General features: G+C 40.0%; 1 protein-coding gene across 1 annotated transcript; it reads right to left on the bottom strand.

Annotated features, from left to right (window-relative positions):
- Positions 1 to 289: 289 nt before the first annotated feature.
- DEK (DEK proto-oncogene) lies at positions 290 to 17711 on the bottom strand. Its single transcript, XM_069853727.1, has 11 exons — positions 17574 to 17711; positions 15507 to 15650; positions 13676 to 13777; positions 13077 to 13186; positions 10288 to 10382; positions 9244 to 9364; positions 8119 to 8301; positions 6548 to 6680; positions 4143 to 4291; positions 2835 to 2903; positions 290 to 1891 (listed from the first exon to the last, which is right to left on the bottom strand). Exons 2-11 carry the CDS (start codon positions 15637 to 15639, stop codon positions 1880 to 1882), a joined length of 1107 nt encoding a protein of 368 aa, XP_069709828.1. The 5' UTR covers positions 15640 to 15650; positions 17574 to 17711; the 3' UTR covers positions 290 to 1879.
- Between the last annotated feature and the right edge of the window lie 6664 nt (positions 17712 to 24375).

Genomic DNA, 24375 nt, shown 5'->3' on the forward strand with positions numbered 1-24375 from the left:
CAAAATCCAACAAAACTTGACAGAGGCAATTTCCCCCTTTCAAGCAGGACTTAAGTGTTCTTTATACTAAGACAGTTCAGAGAAAAAAAATCAAAATCAAACCAACCTCACAGAAGATACAAAATCTTATTCTGCTGCAAGGATATACATTTCAGCAATAATACCTGTATTATTGCTTGCTGGAGAAGCTTGCTGGATCAGGCTTGAATAGTTTCTACCAGATGAGATAAAGACAACTACCTAGTTTCACAGATATTTTTTTTTTTTACTATATACATTTAAGCAAATATTAGATCATGAAAATTTATTTACATTTCTGTGAAAGACATTTATTGAATACAAAATCCCCTGCTACATTCAGCCTTATTATAAATGATTACACGCAAAGAAATTCAAAAAGTGTGTGAAGATTAATAGTTTAACTGGCTGAACTTTTTCAGTCATTTATGAACCCTTATTTCTCGACTGTACAATAATAAAATCAAAAAACTATGTTTTGTCTTTCCAGCAATACTATAGTCAGAGGGGTTCTGTGCTCATGGTGTTAAAAGGCAGCCCACACTTTGGCAACTATTAGTTTCATTTTAAGTGTAGGACTTCCCATATTAGCAACAAGATGTATGGAGAACACATAAACCAACAAACATTTATGCAAAAATTTCACTTCGATCTGAAAAGCTGTGGGCCAAATTTCAAGACTGCAGGCTTAGAAGTACCATTGTCAGTGTTGAGGCACCAGGACTCAGGTTCACAAAAGCTTTCCCATACAGACGGGAGCTTAATCACACAGGTCGGCAATGCCTGATTTGGAAGCCCCACTGTGGACTTCCAAAGGCAGTCAAGCCTCCTATCTTGGATATTCACTTCTGAGACGCAAGGCCATCAAGCTTAGACACTGAAGTAATAAGATTTTTTGAAAATAGAACCTTAGAAGTTTTCCTACAGGCTTTGGAGGGATTTAATTTACTATGTTAAGCCATTGAAACAAATGTGTCTTTTTTTACAAAGTTAAATGCTGAAAAGCTTAAGTATAAAACTACACTTCAGTTTCTGTACAAGGCAAGATAGGATAAACATCGCAAAAACCTCAACTCATTTGTAGGTTCATGAAATTTCCGCATACCGCTTTTCATCACAGCCTCACTGCTGAACACTGACATTTCATGTCATAAATCCTAACATAACAAATTAAAAACTGATTTGCACAAAAGAAATCTGAAACAACTTTATATACACAACAGAAAGCCTTTTAAAAGTACAAAAATAACATACATGTGCCAATCAGTTACCATGCTTTGACAAGTTCTCTCAGTGCCTACACATGCAAGACAGTAATCTAGATTTAGAATAATTCTGCATCTGTAGAATATATCAGAATATAAGACATTAACATATGACTAACTTATTATTTTCAGAATGGTTACGTATTCAAAATATCTTTATAAACAATGCTGCAATATTCCAGTCTCTGCATGTATAATGTGCAGATAAGCAGCTTTTATCTTACTTGATTTTAAAATTTCCTGCAAGCTAGTAAATCCATACTAAAAACCTATGATGTTTCTACTGAATCAAGTTATACAAAGCAATTCAAAATGTACAAAAACTATAAAAAAGGGAACATTTATTGCCATGCACAAAACTTAAGTATGTTCAACTAAAAACTGCATCAAATGCAGTTTTGTTTCATTAAAAAAAAAAAAAAAGAGAAAACATACACAAAGCAATTTACATCAACAGTCTTAACATTAGATCAGCAAAATCAACTCTGACTAAATACCAGAAGGGTAAGACACATTCCTTTTGCTGGTGCCTATCAGATCTTCAAATCCATGGGAACATAAAACCAGGAATCTTCATTTCCCACAGTCAAATGAGATCATGAAATCAACTGAAAAGAGAAATGTATTAGTTTTCTCCTTTCTCCCCATCCAGTTACACAGAGCCACTCCTTTTGCATCAGACTACCAAGAAAATATACTCTAGTTTTGCTATCACAAAACCCCAAGAACTTCCCTACAGCAAACTGTGCTCATGCCTTTGCTGATTGTGATACATGTGTGCACAGCACACAGCCGTAACAAGCTAACCATGTATCAACATCTGCAAATGAACCCGCAAGAGAAAGATAAATTACTTTATTAACTCCACTAAGTGAAACTCAGCTTCTCCAGTTCCTTTTGTAGGTTTGGGGCAAACAAAAGTAATTGAACTTGGAATTTTTTTTACAAATTACCAACCGCAGACTGGACAATAAACCCTCTGTCATGAACACCTTAGATCAAGCCTGATCTTCAGTGCAGCACACTCAAAGGCAACATTATAACTGTGCTACAAGAAGCACCTACAAAGAAATGCTATCTTTATCCTCTTTGGTCTTCTCCCATTACCAGAGCCTGTGGGCCTGCGGAGCTTATACAACCTCAGACATTGTTACATGTGAATGTATGCAGTCAGTGCATGAATTATAGCATTTGTCACAGCCAAGGCTGCAATTTAAAGCAAACGCATAGCTTTCAGAGACTAAATGTCATCGAAGATGATGCTTGCTTTAATTTTAGTTCTGCTTACCAAATAAATTCATAAGAGTAGTAATGGCATGCTAAGAAAGTATAGTCTGAAGCACTGATTTTGGAAAAAGGATACAAAAAATAAATTTAAAAAAAGATATCTGAGCCATGAGTTCAGACTAGATCAGAGCACTAAACTTCCAATACTGTACAGGAGCCTATTAATACTAATGTAACAGAATGCCATACCACTTCCTAAAAAGCTGAAGAATACAACCCAAAACACCACAACCCATAACATTTTCTAAACGATGAAGTCTTTACCTCTTTGACTGTTCCTTTAATGAAGTCTTTCCTGTCAGTTAAATCATAATTAGGATACTTTTCATATACCTAAAAGAAGTAAAAACAAATAAACAAACTTCATATTACTTTCCTTCAAGGTATTGTATAAATAGAGGAGCTTAAATAGCAATAAGTGAAAGAATTGGTATGTACTGTACTTCTAGTATTACAACTGCCAAAGTGTCCTCTGGTAACTATGGAAAATGACAAGCTTGTTTGCCTGTCCTTATTTTGACCACATGTAATTTTTTACGTTTGATCACTGATTTAACTGGTACTATAATCTTTCACATCAACAAAGTAAAATGACTTGCTTGCCACACCAGGCAAATAATAAGAATTCTCCACTCTTCGTCTTAGATGCTCTCTAAGTAGTCAAATCCCCCTGCATTATTGTATATCAAATTCCAAGGCTTAATTATTTTTCGGTAAGAAGTACAATTGTGATCCTGTCAACATGAGTGCTATTCCACAATCAGTCTCAGATAGCTGAGTGGGAGAGGACCAAACAAACAAAAACCAGATGCCAACACTGACAACCACTGCAGAATATTTTATTATTTTATACCAAATTTCCGACTTCTAGAATGACTATAAACATGACTAAAACTTTGTACAGAAAATAAAAATAATTTTTCATAGGAGTAACTTCTGGTTTTATTTTCTCAAGACAACCTCTTGGAAGTACCAGGAAAACAATCATAGGAGTTTGCTGACTCTAGAAAATACCAAGGTAACAGTATTGTCTGTGTTTTGGTCACTTTCCCACACTTTTCTCCTTCCCAGCACCTGTCCTGACAATTAACGGATTCCTTGCTGAACTAATTCAACTCACTAACTCAGCTTAGAACTATTAATTTTTTGCTGATAAATGAGAGTTGTATGGACTTATAAAGAGAATACATGAAGAACTAGAGCAAGGTAAGGAGCAGAAACATACAAAGAGCAGGACTCAGCCCTCCTCTTTTTACAGCAGCAGGCTGCTGTACTGTCTCAACATATCGAGTATTTCCATTTTAATACATGGTAGTTGTTTCAGAGGAAGTAGTGCTACTTTTCACGTAGCCGATTTTTTGTTTTGAGATTTCCCTTCTAATGTTGGGTATCAGTGTTGTGTATCTTATGATTAAACCTCTCCTTGTTACAGCTGTCAGCAAGTAAATAAATCAAAGCAAAATTACTTTTGCTTCTGAACCATTATGTAGAGTGCAAGCTTCCATTTGTGAAATGGTAACAAAAGTCTGTTCAGACAACCCACTGGGAGACTACAAAATCTGGTTTGCTTACCTTCTTGCAAATTTGTTTCATTGTGACCTCTTCCAAATTTGCATTGGCCAACAAGTCCCTGACAGTTTCCTTTATTTCTTCATCTGTGGGTGGTTTCTTCAGCTTTTTAATTAAAGGTTCATCATCTGAACTATCCTCCGACTCGCTTTCTAAACATGAAGAACAAATTGAATTTTAAGATTTAGTTTGCCTGCTTGGTTCTTCAAAATAGAAACCAACAGAACTTTCTCCTTACAACAGACATCTTGCTAGACCATCCATTTAAAAACAAAGCTAAAGCAATGAGTACTACTTTTATTTATGAATCCATCATTGTTGTTGAACTATCAGTTTACAAATCAATATGTAGTCTAGAAAGTATGGGGCAGATTCAATCAATCTATCTATCAAACAAACAAACTGGTTTATTACAATTCTTAATCAAGGTAATTTGGCCCGAAAAAGGTGCTTATTTGCTTTAAAAAGTTTGGATTCCCTCCCTCCCCCGGCAGTACTGTGCACAAAGATCTTGTAATTTTGCAATGCTATACTACTGAATACGCTATCAGAAACACCGTGACAACAAATAAAGAGAATCATAAAGGAAGTTAAGTGGAGAGGCACAGGACACTTCCATAATTGTTTCCAGCTGAAAAAAAATTAGACTGAATGACTCCAACAACCACTCAGTTTCTCTACTGCCAGCAAGACGAAATTCAGAGGAGATGATGCCAAACAATCTAGATAATGAGCACACAGAAAGACCTACTTAGCATTTTGATTTTTATGCTGCAAACATGCACTCAAAACAGAACTACAGGAGTAAAGAAGAAATTATGAATCTATCACACATCATGCAAAACAACATACATAACGTTTATTTTTGTACACATAATGTTGATGACAAAAAGTGTATACACACACAGTCAGCCACATTGGTGCTGCCAGCAGCCAACCGGAAAATACATTGAGTTCAGTACAGGCCAGTTTACTCTGCTGAGAAAAAAGGCTATGAAAGAAGTTTGCATAATTCTATGGCTGAGACTTTAACCATTCCTTTTCTAAGGTTCTAACAGTTCTAAAGTATACACTGAGAAGCAGGGTAATGAATCTGAACTGATGTCTGTGCTATAGCACATGTACGTTAACACTGGCATTAAATGAAGTATGTTTGCAGTATGGATATTTGCTGCATTAATAACTCGTACGATTGTGATAGAGACATGGCTGTTACCTCAGAGTACCAGAGAATTTAAGGTGGGAGAGGACCTCTGGAGACCATCTAGTTTAAACTCTTAACTCAGAAGAGGGCAAACATGGAGCTGGTTGCTCAGGGCCCTGCCAGGCTGAGTTCTGAACACCTCCAACAACAGGATTCCACAACTGATCTGGGCCCCATTTCTGGGTGACCACCAGCATCGTGAAACCCTTAATCCCTCACCACATACTTGTAATGTCCCTGGTGGCAGCTTGCGTGTGTTGCCTCCTGTCATTTTACTGTGCACCTCCAGGCAGAGCCTGGCCCTGCCTTCCCTTTCCTCTCCCATTTGGCAGTTGCAGACTACTCTCTCATCCCCCTTTCTTTGTCTCTTCTTAAGGCCAAACAAGCCCAGCTCTCTCTGCATCCCCTTCGGCTGACCCTCCACTGGACTCGCTCCATTGTCCTGCACCAGGGAGCCCAAAGCTGAGCACAGCACTCCCGAGGCAGGCTCACAAGTATTGAATGGGGCGTACTCATCACTTCTAGCAACCTGCCAGCCACACACTTGCCCAGACAGCCCAGAGTGCTGTCAGTTCCTTATCACAAGGGCCCACTGCTGAATCGGCTTCAGCACCTTGTCTGTGGGAGCCACCCACCCGTACCCACGTCCTTTCCTGCAAAGCTACTTAGAAAGAAACCACTCTCCCCACCAGCACTGCTGCAGTCTTCACACAGGGATTAAAGAACCCAACGTATATAAGCCTTTTATGCATATCGTCAGATATGAGAAAACCAATAGCAACATGTAGGAAGCATGTAGAACCCCTGCCTACCTTATCAAAAGCCACACCAAGGTGCTGCACAAAAAACATACGTTGTTGCATATAGACTACCAGATCAATTATAATATGCACGTGAAGTCACTATTTGAGGCAGCAGTGGAATTCTGCTAATGTACGTCCAGCAGAAGAGTGAACTAGGATGATACTTCCAGTTTATGTGCAAACCATGTAGTATATATACGTATACAACAGAAATTTCATGAAGTATACCCAAACCAAGAACTTTTTTTTAGTTACTGTTACAAGGAAAGAAAGATTAATTAGCAAGCCAACAATTCACCAAATTCTATTGGATTTCACATTTAGCCTCAAAAGTGTGCTTTCTAATAATCATGCCAATTAAGCTACAAGACAACATGCGATGGAAGATTTAAAGCATTTACCTTTTCTAGAACTGTTCTGATTTTTTTTGGTAGTGCTGCTATCTGCCTTCTTGACATTCGCACCCTTCACAGCTTTCTTGGCTTTGGAAGCCGTCTTTTTAGATCTTTCTCTTTTAGATGCTTTTCTAGGGGGCTATAAAAAACAGGAGATTAGAATGAAGGTTTCTACATGAACAGTCCATACCCCTTTTCCACAATGGAAATTATCCTTTCTGTCAATACAAACCAGACAACCAAATTTAATTAATCTATTTTACTAGCAATTTCTACCCTATACCGTAAGGTACGCCCATAAAGAGTATTCCTACATTCTTTTAAATTTCATGTTGTCCTTTTACACGGACCCTGAAATTCAAATAGCAAAAGCCTTTTGACAATACTAGTAGTTTGGTTGTGCTACAGCTTTCCAGTTGTAATTTCTTATAATTAGCTAATAATATCACCTTAAGATATTCCTTAAATATAAAAGGACATGGTACGTTCTATTCAACTACTTCTAGATGCCATAGCTCTCTAAGACTACATGCAGCTAATTCTTTCTGCTGTAGTTGAGGGGAACTATGTTAGCTAATCCATAATTTGCCCAATTATTCTAACAAATAAAGCCCAAAAATTATTGCATGAAGTTAAAAATCAACAGAAGAAATCTGAAACATGAATACATACAGTGCACATTTACCAGTACACTGCATTTTTGGCACAAATTAAATGACGTCTAATAAAAATTCTTTAGATAGAACTTTTGGCAAGGTTGAAAATTTCCTCACAGAAACAAACATGGAACATTTGCCAGGAATAAACCATACTTCAGAAGCCAAATATCATGAAACAAAACAAATTAACAGTATTATTACTAAATTAATAATTCTAATTTATATTTAAATGGCAGCGTAGTCAACCAAGCAAACTGTCACGTCTAAACAATTAAGATTAGTTCAAATAACTGCTTCTCCCATCAGCAGCTGGTGCAACTCATGAAGCCATTGTTTAATAAACCAGATTATATTTATTTATATGTGCTTGCTCAGTTATAGATGCAGTTGCTCCGTAACTTTAAATGAAGGATAAAGACATTCACAGTTGAAATTCAGAAAATACACTCAAGAATAATGCCATTTCCAAGTAAATGTTTACAGTTTCTAACTTTTCAGCTTTTGAGTTTCTGCGTGACCTCCATCACCAGCTTGTTAAACCTAGATTTCAGCTTTTTAATAAAATTATGCTCCCCCAGCACACAATATTATTTCAGGTATCTTTTGCTTCCAGGTAACCTGTAAGAATTTTTGTTTGTTTTCAAATGGTTTTATAAGGTACATATTTAGATTCAAGAATCAAAACCTTTGCCTTTTATTGTATTGATTCTCTAACTGTAATCCACTAAGCAATTACAAAAATACCTTATAAATTGCAGGTGTGTTCCCTTTTCTTTCAAACCATTCAATCAGGTAAACATCACTTACACCACAAGTCTGTGTGTTCCAAGAATTACCAATTGATGACAACCACATAATGACAAACCTCAGACAAATGTTTTTAGTGCTATGTTGGAAAAAAGCAAAAAACCTCATTACCTCATCTTCACTTTCTTTTTCTTCTGAAGAGTCATCCTTTTCCTTCTTTTCATCTTCTTCGCTACTGGATTCATCTGACAGGATCTCTGGGTACTTGGTGCGTTTTGTTTTTCTTGTTGTTCCAGTGCTACTGCGCTCTTTTTTGCCACCTTTGCTTGGTGTTTTTTTGGACTTTGGCAATGGCTGAGAGACAGAGATGTGTGTAATCCAAGTAGGAATACAAAAGTGAATTTTAAAATACAGATTCTTTCAAATCACATGAAAGAACAATAAACAACTATAGAGACCTCTAAGTCTTGATAAAAAAACCCAGGACTATTTTATGTACTACACTTAAGCCATAACATTTTTCAATAAGATGACAGAATTGAATAAAATGAAATGTCAGTTCTAAGCTAAGCACTCCTTCAACTCCCCCTACCAAACAAATCTTCAAAGACGGGGGTTAGGGAAGAGAAGTCAAAAGAACGATCTAGATGAAACCTTCCACATACCTATGCCCTCCCAACCCACAAAAGTAAGCTTTTTCTTCTGGTAACAAATTAGCTGACAACTCTTCAGACGACTTAAAGGCAGGAATTCTGTCATGTCTTATGCAAAACTGCATTTTGCTGTCTCTCTCTACCACTATTCCTGAGACAGCATGCAGACTCCTTGTTCACATCACTTACCAGTGTTGGCTGGGAATAGCTTTTAATTTCCTGAGCAACAGTATAACTATTTAAGTATTGCTTTTAGATTAAAAACTGGAAGTCCAAGATTAATAATAAAGTTTAGCAGTCCTGGCAGCTGATCTAGTGCACTAGCAAATACTAGATAAAGCTTACATTCCCCCACAAAGCAGAAACTATTTATGGTATTTGGACCTGGATATCTCTTCCTGTGAACACATATACACTGTTAGCACACAGAAGGGTAACAGGTGCACTTAGATGAAGCCATGCAGTTTCTAAGTCCTCACCCCATTAGGGATGCAGCAGTAGAGCTACACTCTTTCAAGAAGCCATTGCTCCTTTGGGAAGTTAGAACAGTAACTGTATTGCCACTGGTAGCAAGCAAACAATCAAAACCAGCTGCATTTTTCATCAGAACAGTGCTGAAAAGCAAGTAAAACCTGCATCTCACCTTGCCTGAAGATTTCGGGTGCATTAAGAAGTTTAAGATTCTGGTTACCAGCTCGCTATTAACTCCTGATCTTTCCAAGTCAAGAACTTCACAGATACTTTTCAACATTGCATTTCTAAATCTGGAGGGAAAGAAAAAAACCAAGAAAAAAAGATTCAGTATCACATCCTAAACAATTGACCAAAAATACTTCATTTTGTGACCTTTGGCATATAAGGGACAATATCCTATTAAACCAGTAGGAAATGGTCAAAACTCCTACCCTGAGACATAGTATGTCTTGCAGCTTCACAAGTATTTGTGAGAAACCCTGCTCCTAGAGAACTGCATATCTGAGGAAGGAAGATTTGCCAATTCCAAATTCTGGAAGCCTTCCCATTATAGACAAACTAGCATGAAAACAGACAATTCAGAACTAATCGTATAGAAGTTATCCGTTCTTTCATTTTTTTACAACTAGCTGTACAAATATGCAAACACATTTTTAAACCTTTTCCATCCAGTCAAACCCAAGCTGCAGCATTTTCTCCTGTTAATAGAGAAGTAGCTTATGTGGGGAGACAGCAAAAAAAGAACAAAATATGTTAGACTAGTTGCTACAGCAATTCTAAGAATAAGACTATGTGTTTAACACACAATAAGCAGAAATGGCCTTGACTCTGAAAGGAAGAAGGTTTTAAGGCACAGAAGGATGCAAGTTCACATCATAAACAGAGCAGAGTGTATTCACAAGACTATGCTTGCCCTGGGAAAACAACGTTTCCTCTCACTTGATAGAAGAGCCTGCTAGTTAATAGGCAATATTTAAAGCCAGGACTGTAGGAAGTGTGAACGAAACGTTCAAAACGTAACTGTTTTTAATACATTTCAAGTTCTCTTAAGAGATCAGTTTGTGTGATAAAAATGAGCTTAGAAACAGATTATAGAGCTCTAGGAAACAGCCACTCAGCTCAAAGTTTAAATTTAATGTGAAGGAAATTTTTGCAAATGGAAAGGACTGTATAGTCAAGTCAAGCTATGTTAACTAACAACAGAGTTCATTACTTTTTTAACATTTCTTCTTTCTTTTTGTATTGGTCACTTCCTTTTTCAAATGGGAACCCGCTGAACTGGCCCACGTTCTTCTTTAGGGAAGCAACCTGGAACAGAACACACATATTACTTTCCACAGCAAGTAGTTTAGAAGATTTAATCAAATTATATTTGTTAACCTTTCATACAGAAAAAAAAAAAAGCTATTCTTCTAGCATTTAGTGCTTTCTTTGACAAAAAGTTATGCCCTTTAAGTTATAACCTGCATGGATTATACCTTCATTTATCTCATGACAGCCAAACTACAAAAAAATAAGTTCTTCTGATCTTGGTACTTTTAATTCCTTTTAATAACTTACTGGGTTAAGTAAGTTATCACCTGCCATTTCAAGCTTGTTTAGAACGTACTGCATGATTATTCACAGGGATGCATAACTACGATAGTATGAAGCCTGTTGCCTGCTTTGTACCACGTAATTTATTACAGAATAGTGAATTTTATCTCTATATAACTCACTATATAACCTGACAAAAGATTTGCTCCACTTGCTTTTCTAAAGTCTTACATAGAAACGTGATTGTACTTTTCAACCTTTCCTTCAGCATAACCAATTTTTACAGTTACACATCACTGAATGCACCACTTCTACCACGATACCTATAATCTGAACAGGACTGAACTTTCATTGTGACAGCCCTTATAATGGGAAAATTGCTCCCATCAAGATCCCCAAAAATATAAAGTTCTTTGTTTTCACTCCGTCACCCTTTTACTGAAAAAAGAAATGAAGAAAAATAATCTCCAAATCTTTCATTCTTCCAAGATCTTTTTAACACTATTGAGAATAATTTGAATTCACTTTCAATGGTTCTACAAATTCTGTTCCTGGTGTTTCTCCATTAGTTTATAATTTTATCAAAGCTAAGCCACTTTTCCAAAGGGAATTATCTTTGTCCAATGCCTAGAGAAAATCTGCAATGATATTGACGTTTTATTAAAAATGTTAATTATGATCTAAAGCACATACAGAATGTGCAAACAAAACAACATCTGATCTTCGTTGTATTAAACAGCATTCTAAGTTCCTTTGAATTCTGATTAAATACAGTTTTGAATGAAACTAAACAGATATATTTCCAAGCAAATAAATATATTCTTGTATCTTTGGAGTCAAACCACTGAGACACTGCAGCAATCCAGCTGGACTTCCCAACAAGTCTGTGTCCAAAAGACTAAATGTGGAAGGGCAGAGCAAAGGAGGGGTGGAATTGCAACCAAGTGAGTGTTGTGGGAGTGAAGAGTGAGAGCTGTATTTCCATACCAATTGTGTCTAATTAGCATGATTTAGGACTGTTAAATATCAACTGTATCATGCATAATTTTGAAATTACAAATAGTTGTGTGTAAACTACCTTGATTAGATTACTTATCATTGACTACCAAATCAATTATTGGTTACAGTATCATTGAGTTGTTAGTTTCATAGTAGTGTGTTGCATAACCAAAACCCAATACTACCTCTTAAATAAGTTCTGTCACAGACCTACCTACAATCTAAAATGGGAAAGATGGACTCTGAAGTAATTGTATCCCATTACCTCCACCCAAAGACAGTAGAAAAGCATTAATTTCTTCATGAAGGGTAAATGCATGCAGTTGATGACATCCATGGTAAAGCCAATTAAATCTGAAAGTTACATGGTTCTGTCATTGTACCTTTACTACCAAGCAAAATCTACTGCAGGACTATCCAAAACTTAGCAAAATTCTGTATGCACCGAGTTGGAAATTCTCTAGTCTGGTTTACTGCCACGCTGAATAAATAGCATAATTCACAGAAGAAGGTTTTAACGTTCTCTTTCTGAATACTTGGAAGCTACAGATCTTTCTTTGCCGTTTAAACAAGCATACTTTTGCAGCAGTAGTCTGAGCTAGCATGCACCTGTACTGGTACTATTTAGTGCCTGGTATCTGTCCTAGCTGTTCAAATTTGTAAAATACACAAAGAGATTAAAAACAAATTCCTATAAATACGGTGCATGTATTGAAATAGTAAAATTCAATGTCCCTTAATTACTCTACATCTGTGTACCTCTATTAGCAAGGAAAATGGGTCATATTTGATCGGAAATTTAAGGCCTGATCACTGGTACATAAAGGGCTCCAAGAAAAACACTGTCTTCAAGTTTCATCCTTAAACACAAAAGCAAGTATATATTTTTTTAACCAATATTTTAGTTGCCGAGATAAATGTGACAAAACCCACTACTAAGATTTTACAATATAATGTAGTTTTACTTTCTACTGCTTTAGGCAAATGAAAGGAGAAAATGACAAAGCAAGCAGCAATGTATTAAACCCACTAGGAGGTTTCAAACATAAAATAAACAGAAGTACTAAGAAAAAGCTATGTTGAACAAAACTACAATTTTGACTACAATGAGCATCTCAGCAGCTTTTAGCATGTGATCCTTAAATTACTTCCAACTCACCTTCATAAGGTAAAGCACCCTTCCCCATATTAAAAGAAACAAGAAAAAAAAATTAAAGATTGATATTCAAGCAGACTTGCAAATCAGTACCCCTTTCCATAGGATTTTTTATGAGGACAGTAGTTTACAGGTGTTAGAAAAGTTATGGGCTTGCTTAACTGATCCTGCAATATTCATTTTCTATGTACTTTGTAATAAATGACACTTAAGAAGTAGATTCATGTGTGCAAATGTAAAAAACTATACCACAAACATTTTCACTGCACATGAGAACTAATAGATATACAAGTCTGATTTTAAGTTCTTACAGTGCCTGGCCTGTTGTAGAGGAGTTTGTGCAGGTTCCTAAGTTCATCTGTCTTCTTTTTACTCAGAAAGAATTGTATCCTTTCAATTTCACAGAGTTTTTGTCCTTTCCCTGAAACAGTTAAAATCAATAACATTGTTCACCATTCATATTTACACACTTCAAACATCTACTGTTTAAAAAAAAAACCCAAAAGTTATTTTAGAATAGCAACAGACATCTTAATAAGTCAAACATTAGGCAGGCCTTTCCCTAATAGTTAGGCATCCTGATGGTCTCTTCCTCACCTGATACTACTCAGAACAGGGTACAAGGACTTAGCTTTTTTTTTTTTAACCCAAGCTACCCCTCCCTTTGTTAGTGGTGGTTCAGTGCTGAACATCATGTTCCAGGTAAGTTTAAACTTTATATAATTTCTGCGGTTTAAATTGATGCCACAGAATAAAAGAAGGTTTTCTTATAACAACCTTACTATTTTAAAATGTATGATGATTCTGTTAAGTTAGGGCTCATAAACAACAAATTAACTAATTTGATCTATTAAGAAGTTTCATTATTATTTACAATGCTCACAATTCTTATGCAACAGGACAAGCTTACCTGGTGTAATTGTAAAAGGTTCCTTTTGCAATGAGGACACTTGCATGGTCAGTCGGTCTACCTTCTTTTTCTCTCTTTTTCCTTCAACAATGAGACTCTTTTCTGCAAAATACAGTTGCCTTAACACAGTGTGTCTCACTACCTGAGCAGATTCCACTGTAGTGACAGGCAATACAACACTGAAGATTTGAAATGACAAACCAGAGACAGATAATGATTTAACCAGGTACTAGGACACTTTCAAATCTTTGGCTAATAGGTCAATGGGATTCTATGGAGCTGTATATTGGATTCTCTAGTTCTTAACCACAATCCTGCATCCAACTTAATCTTGAAGACAAGACTGGGCATTTCTTAAAGGGAACCTCAAACCACAATGGACACTGCAGTCCTACACACTTCCAGAAACACACCCCTCTCTCCCTTCACTGTCTTTCTGAGGTACAGAACAGACATTGTTTGCATAGCCTCCTTCCGGGACGTCCCAGCCTCAATCTGTACAGCTCCACTTGAGCTCTCTCTCGGAAAATACTATCACCAGATGGGCAAAGGAGAGTCCAGAATGCCTGCAGACACTTTCTCTCCCTGCTGCTGGATGGGAGGACTCACATATTAGGAGGAGAGGCAGAAGCACAAGCACAGCAAGGCTGTACAACACCTCACACGGCTACACAGTGCAGCACTCTGTAGGGCACAATACGAGTGTCACAAATACTGTAAGAATACTATTCCCAGTAATTCTGGCACTCATTCGTAATGAGCGCATTTAGATTATTTTATGTACACACTGCACATCACTAATTATTCCATGTCAGGAGAAAAACCTAAAGCTTCATCTAAACATTTCAGACTAAAATACCTCAAATCAAACTATCCTTAGCGCCAAACAGATGGGCTACCCTGGCTTTAATATCTGAAAGCAGCTTCAAAATCTGTGTGAATATAACCAAAAATGGCTATGTATCTGCTGAAAATGGAGCAAAAAATAATTGTGTGTACACAAGAAACAATTGTTTCTAAAAACCTAATTCTAATTGGTCGACAGTTTTCCAAACAGCATATCTCTTTTCTTTCTGCTATCTTTCCTGAAGATAAGCTTCAGCTCTTTAAAGAATCCAGGACTACTAGTGACTTGGTCTTCACTGTGCTATATCGCAGCTCTATTTCCATGGATGCCTTCATTTGCAAAACAGGTGCGTAGAGATTTTACGATAGAAATTAATATCTTTGCATAGTAGGCCCTTCATCACATCTTGCATTCCTTGACTACCCTCTTAAATTACACGCCACAACACAAAACTTGCCTTGCTGGCTCATCCTACGGTATCACCATGATTTTTATTGACAAATTTAGTCAAATGAAATTCCCCCTCCAATATAATTAAATTCTGGTAGCCCGCAACTTAATTCACAGTAGTTAAGAAAGGCACCTGTATTGCTTCCAAAGGTACTGCATGGATTCTTCAAGTTTCTCTCTTTTGCAACCATGGATCACTTCAGAGTGTCACTGGCAAAACAGGATTCTTTTTTGGATAAGCATTTTTATGCAGATAATTTGATAAAGGATGCTACCTCTTACAATCATCTCACACAACAACAAAGCCAACAATCCCTAGCCAGCAACCTGGCTTCCTATGCAATTCCTTAAGTCTTCCCTGGGGAACATCAGCATCATGTTCCTAGTGTTGCCCGTTAGGATACTGGGACGTGATTTATGACCCACAAGGTAGATGCAAAACAATAATTCTACCATTAGCAGAGATCACAGCTGATCACATTAAAAAAGCCTGGTGCCCTTACAGGACAACTTATTCAGTGGAAGAACTCGTACCTTTTTCTTCCTCCTCCTCCTCTTCCTCTTCTTCATCTTCATCACTTTCCTCAGCTTTTTCTTCTTTTTCAGGTTGCTTCTCATCTGCATTTTCAGACAACATTGTATCTTCTTTCGATGAAGCAGAAGACATGGTGTATGGTTCTGTAAAAAGCAATCAGGGAAACCATCATAAATAACACATTATACGTGAAAAATACAGGAATTTTGACACTAAAAAAAAATCTCCTTGTACAGTAGAAGAAATGTCATATTGTGACATATGCTTGTATTGTGATAGTTCACATTCTCCATGACACTAAAGTATTCTGCATATACACAATACATAGAACTTTTCCAGGAGGAGTTGCCATCCATTCTGCAACTAGCCTGCTTAAGAGCAGTTTAAAAGGTTATAAATTCTTTCCACACACAAGTCTTGAAGCTTGCTTTGTGAAGCATTCAGAATCACCCACTCAAAGCAGCTGATGCTGTTATCTACTATGAACTGTAATGTTTTAAGATACCACAGTTTTAGTCCACCATGTTATAAACTGAAAGGTTATTTCTGACTACAGTTAACTATGCATACAAGTTTCCTAGTAAGTAAAACAAGCTAAGTATTTTAATGGGAAATAGGATCAAAAAAAGTAAAATATAAAAGTTATCAGCAATTTGGAAAAAGTTAACACGGCTTTCAGAACTTAAATAGCTGTGGTATCTTAGGGCCTGAAAATGTTTTTTTGGTTCTAATGTGCAGAGCTACAACAAAAAAAGAATAAATGATTCCTACATAGCATATTTGAGAGGAGTCTTTTCTTAGCATTTAAGTGGCTTAAATTTTAACTTTAGACTATCTCAGTTTGGGAAGTACTACTTCTGTACTGACACAGACTGTCTATCTAACAACACCTGTCAGTTGCAGAAAAAAAATCTAGCTTACGAAAATCTTTCACTGTTTACAGATCTGGAATAAAACATGGCATCAGTTGTACAAGCCCTTGTAGAAAAAAATATCACACGATTAACTATTTCTTTTTCTGATAGTAAAGCCAGTTGGTATTATTTGCAAGAGCTCAGCCACAATGAACAGCAATGAAATCAACTGTTTACATGCAATATTAGCAGGTGCCAAAGAACAGCCAAACTCCAAATGACAGAAAACCAACAGGAAGGGGAGAGTTTACTACTCTCCTAAAGCACTGGGGGAAAAAAAAAAAAAAATCTCAGGTTATTACTACTGGTATTGAATTTGACACAGAAAAGTATTCGGACTTTTTCACATCCCTCTGAATTTTACTTCTCTGCATAAGAGGTGACAAACTTAGCGAAGTGCAACATGTTGTCCTTCCTTCTTTCCCGTTCAATGGGAAGAGAAGGGGAATAGGAAAGTAAAAGGCTTTTTTTGGTTTTCAGCAACCGGGGCTGCGAGGGCTTAGGGACAAAGGGGACCGGGTTCAACCTTTAGGAAGCCTTAACCCAGGGGTGCTCCCGGCCGGGTGCGGCTACCTCGCAAGCCGCCCGGAGGAGGACACTCAGCACAACAGCACCTCCACCGCCTTCCAGGACTTCCCAGACGCGGGCTCGGCGCTTGTCCCCTTCCCGGCTCGCGAGCGGGAAGCCGGGGAGAGCGATGACGACGGGGACGCGCCCGGAAGAGCCGGCGGTGCAGAAGGGCGGCGAGGTCAGCGGCGAGCGCCACCCCGGCTCCCCGAGCCAGCGGGCAGCGAGACCGGCCCGGCCCGGCCCCTCCGCAGGGCGACCGGGAAACACCACCCGCTTGGGAAACGCTGCCTGCGGGGAGGGAAAGGGAGACGGGAGGACGGGAGGGAAAGGGAGACGGGAGGAAGGGAGGGAAAGGGAGACGGGAGGAAGGGAGGGAAAGGGAGACGGGAGGAAGGGAGGGAAAGGGAGACGGGAGGAAGGGAGGGAAAGGGAGACGGGAGGAAGGGAGGGAGAGCAGGGGAGAGGGGAGGGGACAAGAGCCCCCGCCGGTGCAGCGGCCCCGCTCCCCGTCCCCTCGCCACCCGCCCGTCCCAGCGGTCCCGGGGCGGCGCTCTCCGTCCCGGCCGTGGCGGCGGCACCCACCTCCGCTCCGGCCCCGGGCGCTCCTTCCTCGGGCGCGGCTGCAGCGGCGGCGGAGGGGGAACGGCGCCGGGCAGCCCGGCACGCAACTACACGGACAGACGCACGGACAGGCAGCTGTGCGCCCCGCACGTGCCTCCGCTCCCGCTGGCTCTCCCCCCTTGCCCCGCAATCAACAAGGTTTCAAAATGGCGGGTTCCCGGCTGGGGAGAAGGAAGCGGGAACGCGGCGGCCAATCCGCGCCCGGAGCCGGGGCCGGAGCGAGGGGCGGGGCGAGAGGGGCTGCGTCTGGGTGTCTCTCCGGCTGTGCGTCTCTACGAGTTGCAGTGTCTGTGTGTATCTGTCTGTGTGTCTCTTTGTGAGTCTACGAGTTTCAGTGTCTGTGTCTTTGCGTGTGCGTTTCAGTGTGTCTGTTTCTGTCTGTGTCTCCACGAGTTTCAGTGTCTGTGTGTCTATGTGTGTCTGTCTCTGCGTGTGTTGTGTCGGTGTGTCTGTCTGGGTGTGCGTTTCAGTGTGCGTGAGTTTCAGTGTGTGTGTCTGTGTGTCTTTCTGTGTCTCTACGAGTTTTGGTGTCTGTGTGACTGTGTGTATCTCTGTGTGTTTCAGTGTGCCTCTCCGTGTGTGTCTCTTTCTGTGTGTATGTTTCTGTGTGTATGTTTCTGTGTGTGTCTACGAGTTTCAGTGTCTGTGGGTCTGTATGTGTCTTTGTGTGTGCGTTTCAGTGTGTCTGTGTGTCTGTTTCTGAGTGTGTCTCTGAGTTTCAGTGCCTGTGTGTCCATGTGTGTCTGTCTCTGTGTCTTTGTGTGTGCGCTTCAGTGTGCAGTCAGTGTTTCTCTGTCTCTGTGTGTCTGTTTCTGTGTGTGTGCGCAATTCAATATGCGTATCTCTGTCTTTCTGTGTCTCTAAGAGTTTCAGTATCTGTGTGTGTTTCTGTGTCTATGCGCCATCTGTGTGTCTGTCTCTGCGTCTGTGTGTCCCTGTGTGTCTGTGTCTTTGTGCGTTTCAGTGTGTCTGCGTGTCTGTTTCTGTGTGTCTTTATGAGTTTCAGTGTCTGTGTGTCTGCCTCTGTGTCTGTTTTGTCTGTCTGTGTGCATTTCAGTGTGCGTGTCTGTTTCTGTCTGTGTGTCTTTGTGTCTGCGAGTCTCGGTGTCTGTCTCTGCGTCTGTGTGTCTGTGTGTGGCTCTGCGTTTCAGTGTGCCTGTCTGAGTGTGTCCGTTTCTGTTTGTGTTACGAGTTTCAGTGTCTGTGTGTTTCAGTGTGTCTGTCTGTGTCTTTGTGTGTGCGTTTCAGTGTGTCTGTGTCTGTTTCTGTGTGTCTCTATGAGTTTCAGTGTCTGTGTCTGTCTCCGCATCTGTTGTCTGTGTGTGCGTTTCAGTGTGCATGTCCATTTCAGTGTGCATGTTCGTGTTTCTGTGTGTGTGCATTTCAATGTGTGTGTCTGTGTGTCTTTCTGTGTCTCTATGAGTTTCTGTGTCTGTTTCTGTGTGTCTCTCTCTGCGTCTGTGTGTCTCTGTGCGTTTCAGTGTCCCTGTCTGTCTGTTTCTGTGCGTCTCTACGAGTTTCAGTGTCTGTGTCTCCGTGTGTCTGTGTCTTTGTGTGTGTGTTTCAGTGTGTCTATGTGTCTGCGTCTGTTGTGTCTGTGTGTCTGTGTCTCTCTGTGTCTTTGTGTGTGCGTCTCAGTGTGCGCGTCTGTGTTTCTCCACCTCCGTCAGTCTCTACGTCCCTGGCGCGCAGCGGCTCGCGGTGACGTCATGGCGCGCGGGACGGGACGGGGCGGGGCCGTTATGCGCCCCCAGCGGCTCTTCCGCACTGGTTTAAAGCGGCCTCGGTCCTTCCTCTCTTCGGGCCCGGAGACGGTGAGGTGGGGGCTGCAGCGCCTCTGCCTCGAGGGCAGGCTTAGCGAGCTGGGGTTGTTCAGCCGGGAGAAGAGAAGGCTCCAGGCAGACCTTATAGCGACCTTCCAGTACCTGAAAGGGCTACAAGAAAGCTGGGGAGGGACTTCTTACAAGGGCATGGTGTGATAGGACGAAGAGGGATGGCTTTAAATTGGAGGGGGGATGATTTAGACTAGACATTAGGAAACAATTCTTCACAAAGAGGATGGAGGATGAGGTGATTGAGAGCTGCTCTGCAGAGAAGGACTTGGGGTGCTGGTTGATGAGAAGCTCAACATGAGCTGGCAATGTGTATTCACAGCCCAGAAGGCCAACTATGTCCTGGGCTGCATTAAAAGAAGTGTGGCCAGCAGGCTGAGGGAGGTGATTCTGCCCCTCTATTCCTCTCTTGTGAGACCTCATTTGGCGTGTTACATCCAGTTCTGGAATCCTCAACATAAGAAGGATATGGAGCTGTTGGAACAGGTCCAGAGAAGGGCTACAAGGATGATCAGAGGGCTAAAGCACCTTCCATATGAGGACAGGCTGAGAGAGTTGGGGTTGTTCAGCCAGGGGAAGAGAAGGCTTTGAGGAGATCTTATAGTGACCTTCCAGTACCTGAAAGGGGCCCAAATGAAAGCTGGAGAGGGACTGTTCACAAAGGCTTGTAGTGATAGGACTAGGGGCAATGGGTATAAACTGGAGAGGGGCAGATTTAGGCTAGATGTAAGGAAGAATTTCTTTACCATGAGAGTGGTGAGGCACTGAGAGAGTTTTCTCAGGGAAATTGTGGCTGCCCCATACCTGGAGGTGTTCAAGGCCAGGCTGGATGGGGCCTTGGGCAGACAGATCTAGTGGGACGTGTCCCTGTCTGTGGCAGGGGGGCTGGAAATAGATGATCTTTAAGGTCCCTTCCAATCCAAACCAGTTTGTGATTCCCCTGTGGGCAGGAAGAGTTCAGCAGGCTTTAGGCTGTAGGTTGGTAGCTCTTTTGCAGACACTGGCCAAAGGGGTAAGAAAAGAGAGAACATGAGAAAAACATCATGCTGATGTGAACTGTTAGCCTCAGGCATGCATAGGGCACGGTTACGTAGAATTGGTAATAAAATTAGGACATACGTGTGATATGAATATTGCAAGTAATAGATTATGGCATGGGAAAATACTTGGGAGATACTACAATTCATATACAATGTACAAAAGGAAAGTCCAAGGAGTGTATTTTAATCACCTCTCATTTTAGGCAACAGAGTTGCACATTCCTTTCTTAAAAGTTTTTGAAGCTGGTTCAATCACGGGTGGTGAGGGTCTTAAAAATGAAAAATGTAAATTCTTTACCAACAATACATAATTACACAAGCCTGAAGTTAACACAAGATGAGGAGACAGGAACATCTCATGATTAAGCTGTGGGCTACACAAATGGTACAAGACAGGTGTCTGAAGACAACAGATTACTTCCTATAAGATGAATGGGTTTGGATTAGTTCAGAATCGTGACAGAAGACATCCAAAGGCTGTGCTTCAGGTTGGGATGATAAATTAGACTGTCATGTTGTAAACTGGGACGTGTTTGCCCAGTGGAGGTGATTTACCTAATAAACAACCTATGTTAATGTACTACACATACCACGTAAGAACTGCATCTTGAGGAGAAATAGAAGATACAGGCTTCATTGATCCTTTTAGTGAAGACATCACTGTAGTGGCAGGCAGACCCTCAAACAGACTGAATTAAATATTTTAGGAACTGCTGTACTCTTAGTGCAAGTAAATTGCATTTTGTCACAAGTTTCTTTTGGCAGAACTTCAACAGCTATGATAACTAACTTCCTGTGATTCTGTTTTTTGAACCCCTCTCTGCCCTTCATGGTATCTTTTTGATGTATGGGTTTATGGAGTAGTTTCAGTATGCTGTTAACAGGTTCGCGATTGGTTGTTTCACCTCCTGGACAAGACTGAGGCAATAGGGATTAAAAAAACTTTAAGAAAAAAATCTGCAAAGCTAGAATTTGGGAGAAGGAGAGGGCAAATTCAGGAAAAGAAAACTTCAGGTATATGTTAAATTCAAGGAAGAAAGCAAAGCTGGTTGCTTTTCTTATTTTTACTGTTCGTTCTTAATATGCTGCTTTGGCATGCTTCACTGTATCGACACTTCTATATTGCTGCCTTCTTTCCACTCAGCTTGATGAAGTTAATGGTTATTTTCAGCTGAGACCTGAAAGACTTATAGGAGATAACTATATTAGTATAAAATATTAGCATTATGCAAGGTGCTTATACAGTGTAGTGAAAGGTACTAGACACAACTTTAAAATCTTGTTCTGGGAGAAGGCTAAATTGGAAAGGGGTGAGCGATTCTAAGAGGTTCTTAGAGTTAAGCAGCAAGGGCTGCTTCATATGGCCTGCTCTCCTTATTCAATAAGGGAGAGGCTGCCCTTAGCATTGATGGCTAGCTACATCCATTCCAGTTCCATAGAACGCATGGTTATCCTGGAAGTACCTTGGGCTCACTTTGAGATATCAAAGGGTATGTTTCTTAGACATAGTAATTCAATAGAATTAAATGCTGGAAATGGTTTGAATGTGCCGTAATAGAAGAAACTGGCACGTTTAAAAGTAGGTAACAAGCTTGGATTGCATGCTGGAGTGCAGCAGGCAGTGCAATTTTAAACCTGGTTGCCAGTCTCTGTGAATTAATATAAACAGTTCTTTTCAGTCAGTTCCTAGCAGTTTGTGTTAGCAAGCAATGTTTATTGGCTTTCAATATAAAGCATACGGCAGTTTTTGAGACGCTTTTGGGAATAGAAGTGTAGGCTTCCTAGAGTACACAAAGGCCCCCAGGACTGCATTTATTTTGTTTCCAAAGTGGCTGGTTACTGCAGTGTCCTCCCATCAATGCAGGAACTAGCGGATCTGCTGTGGGTAAAATTACAGAAAAGGTCATCTGTAGATTGCAGAGAAAGTGTCCTGCATTAAGGTAAGTACTCGGTAACTCTCATTAGGATTTTTATCCAGAGATTAAAATATTGCAGTGAGAAATGTTGGGATGCTACTTTTTAGCAGTGTAGGTACTGTTGCTTTGTGTACTTGTTTGAGTTATATAAATACACATGCACAGTTTGGTTTCTCTGGAAGTCACGTGACTACGTATTTCCTAGAAATGTCGAAGAGAAGCTCTGTGAAATGCTGAGAAAAGTCCTGTGTAAATGCCAAACGCATCTTTATTAACATTAGAAGCATTATATGGCTTTTGACTCGAATAAGGGTTACATAATTGTTAACCAAAGCAGGAATCTAAATATGAACTGATAATTCACCTAATTAATATGATTTAAAAGATGAGAAAATCAATAACTATTTAAGCAGTATGTAGTTAAGCTATGACATAATTAATAACATATGCTGAGTATCTCCAAGTGTCCACTGTGCATTTGTGGAAGATATTTTACATTTGTTGACTGATAAGAACCCCTGATTTGCAGAGTTTCCTAAGGGAGTCCTGCTTGCTTCTGACATCCTGTGTTCCCCTTTCATTTCCCATCTAGGTGTTTCAGGATTAGCAGACAGTTGCATCATCTGCGCTTGTCATCTCTTTCTTACCCTTCAGAAGCTTAAAGAGTTGTCCTTGTAAATACAGATTTTTGCAAACAGGAAATGAGTAGTTGATATGAATTGATCTAAGCAGTTTCACTATGTTTGAGGAATCTCTATATAGGCTATGTTAAAGGGAAAATATATGCAAAGATTTAACAAAATTGTAAAGTAGTAAGAAGCACAAGAGGTAGACGATGAATCGAAGTACATAAAGTCACATCTTCCATCTTTGTGTGAACCACAACACTGTGCTCAACTGAGCTCTGTGTTCAGATTTCTGTTAACCTTGCAGTTACCACGAAGTTAAATCTTACTCTGCAGGTTTTGAAAATTACTCCTTTGTGTCTGTTTGATAGCATTTACAACTGTATGTTCAGTCGAAGCATGCCCAGCTGTTATTAACCATATACCAGTACATAAAGGGTGTCAACAAAGAGGATGGAGACTCCTGTTTTATGAGAAGTCACATGGAAAAGACAAGGGATAATGGGTATAAGTTGCTCCTGGGGAAAGTCTGATTGGATTACACAAGAACATTTTTCACTATGAGAACAGTTAAACATTGGAATCATCTCCCCAGGGAAATGGTGGATTTCTCTACACTGGACACTTTTAAGGCTCAGCTTGACAGGGTTCTGGGCCATCTCAATTAAACTATATATTACCTGAAAGGTTGGGCAAGATGCTCCCTGAGGTCACTTCCAACCTGGTGTTCTGTGGTTCTGTGAATCTGTGATAAATGTTGATTCCTTCTCTTGCCCCACAACCTTTATTAGAAGAATTTGGGCTTGCAACAGATTGATGTATTCTACAAAGGAATTAGGTCTACTGCAGGATCTGGTATTTAGGTCTATAGTTACAGCCTGGAAACTCCAAATAGCTAACAGGTAACGCATGCTGGCGATAATGCTGTAAACTTTCCTGAATTCCTCCACTGACACCAAGGACAGGGGTGGTATGAGGGCTTTCATCTCGAGGTCCCACATGCTGCAGTTGGAGAACCTTTAGCAGGATGTTTACCCTCGTGAAGTACCGCAGGGACAGAACCTGACCCGTGGCAAACGCTCACTACATTACTGGCCTGCTACTTTCGGGACAGTTTTGCATGAATAGCGCACGCCTGTGTCGGTAAACTGCGTAAACGTTATGTAACTCACACTTTGGAAAAAGAAGCACAGACGATTCATTTAGGCTTTAAGGCTTGAGTCTGTAGGTTTCTACTCAACACGCGCGTTGGGTTTGGTTCAGTCGGTGATTTACCATTACACATTTTTAAACTCATTGTAACCGGAAAACACCTCCAGGGTTATTACCCAGTGCTAGGACGGGCTTAC

The sequence above is a fragment of the Phaenicophaeus curvirostris genome, chromosome 3, assembly GCF_032191515.1.
Source record: "Phaenicophaeus curvirostris isolate KB17595 chromosome 3, BPBGC_Pcur_1.0, whole genome shotgun sequence".
In the NCBI taxonomy this organism is placed as follows: Eukaryota; Metazoa; Chordata; class Aves; order Cuculiformes; family Cuculidae; genus Phaenicophaeus; species Phaenicophaeus curvirostris.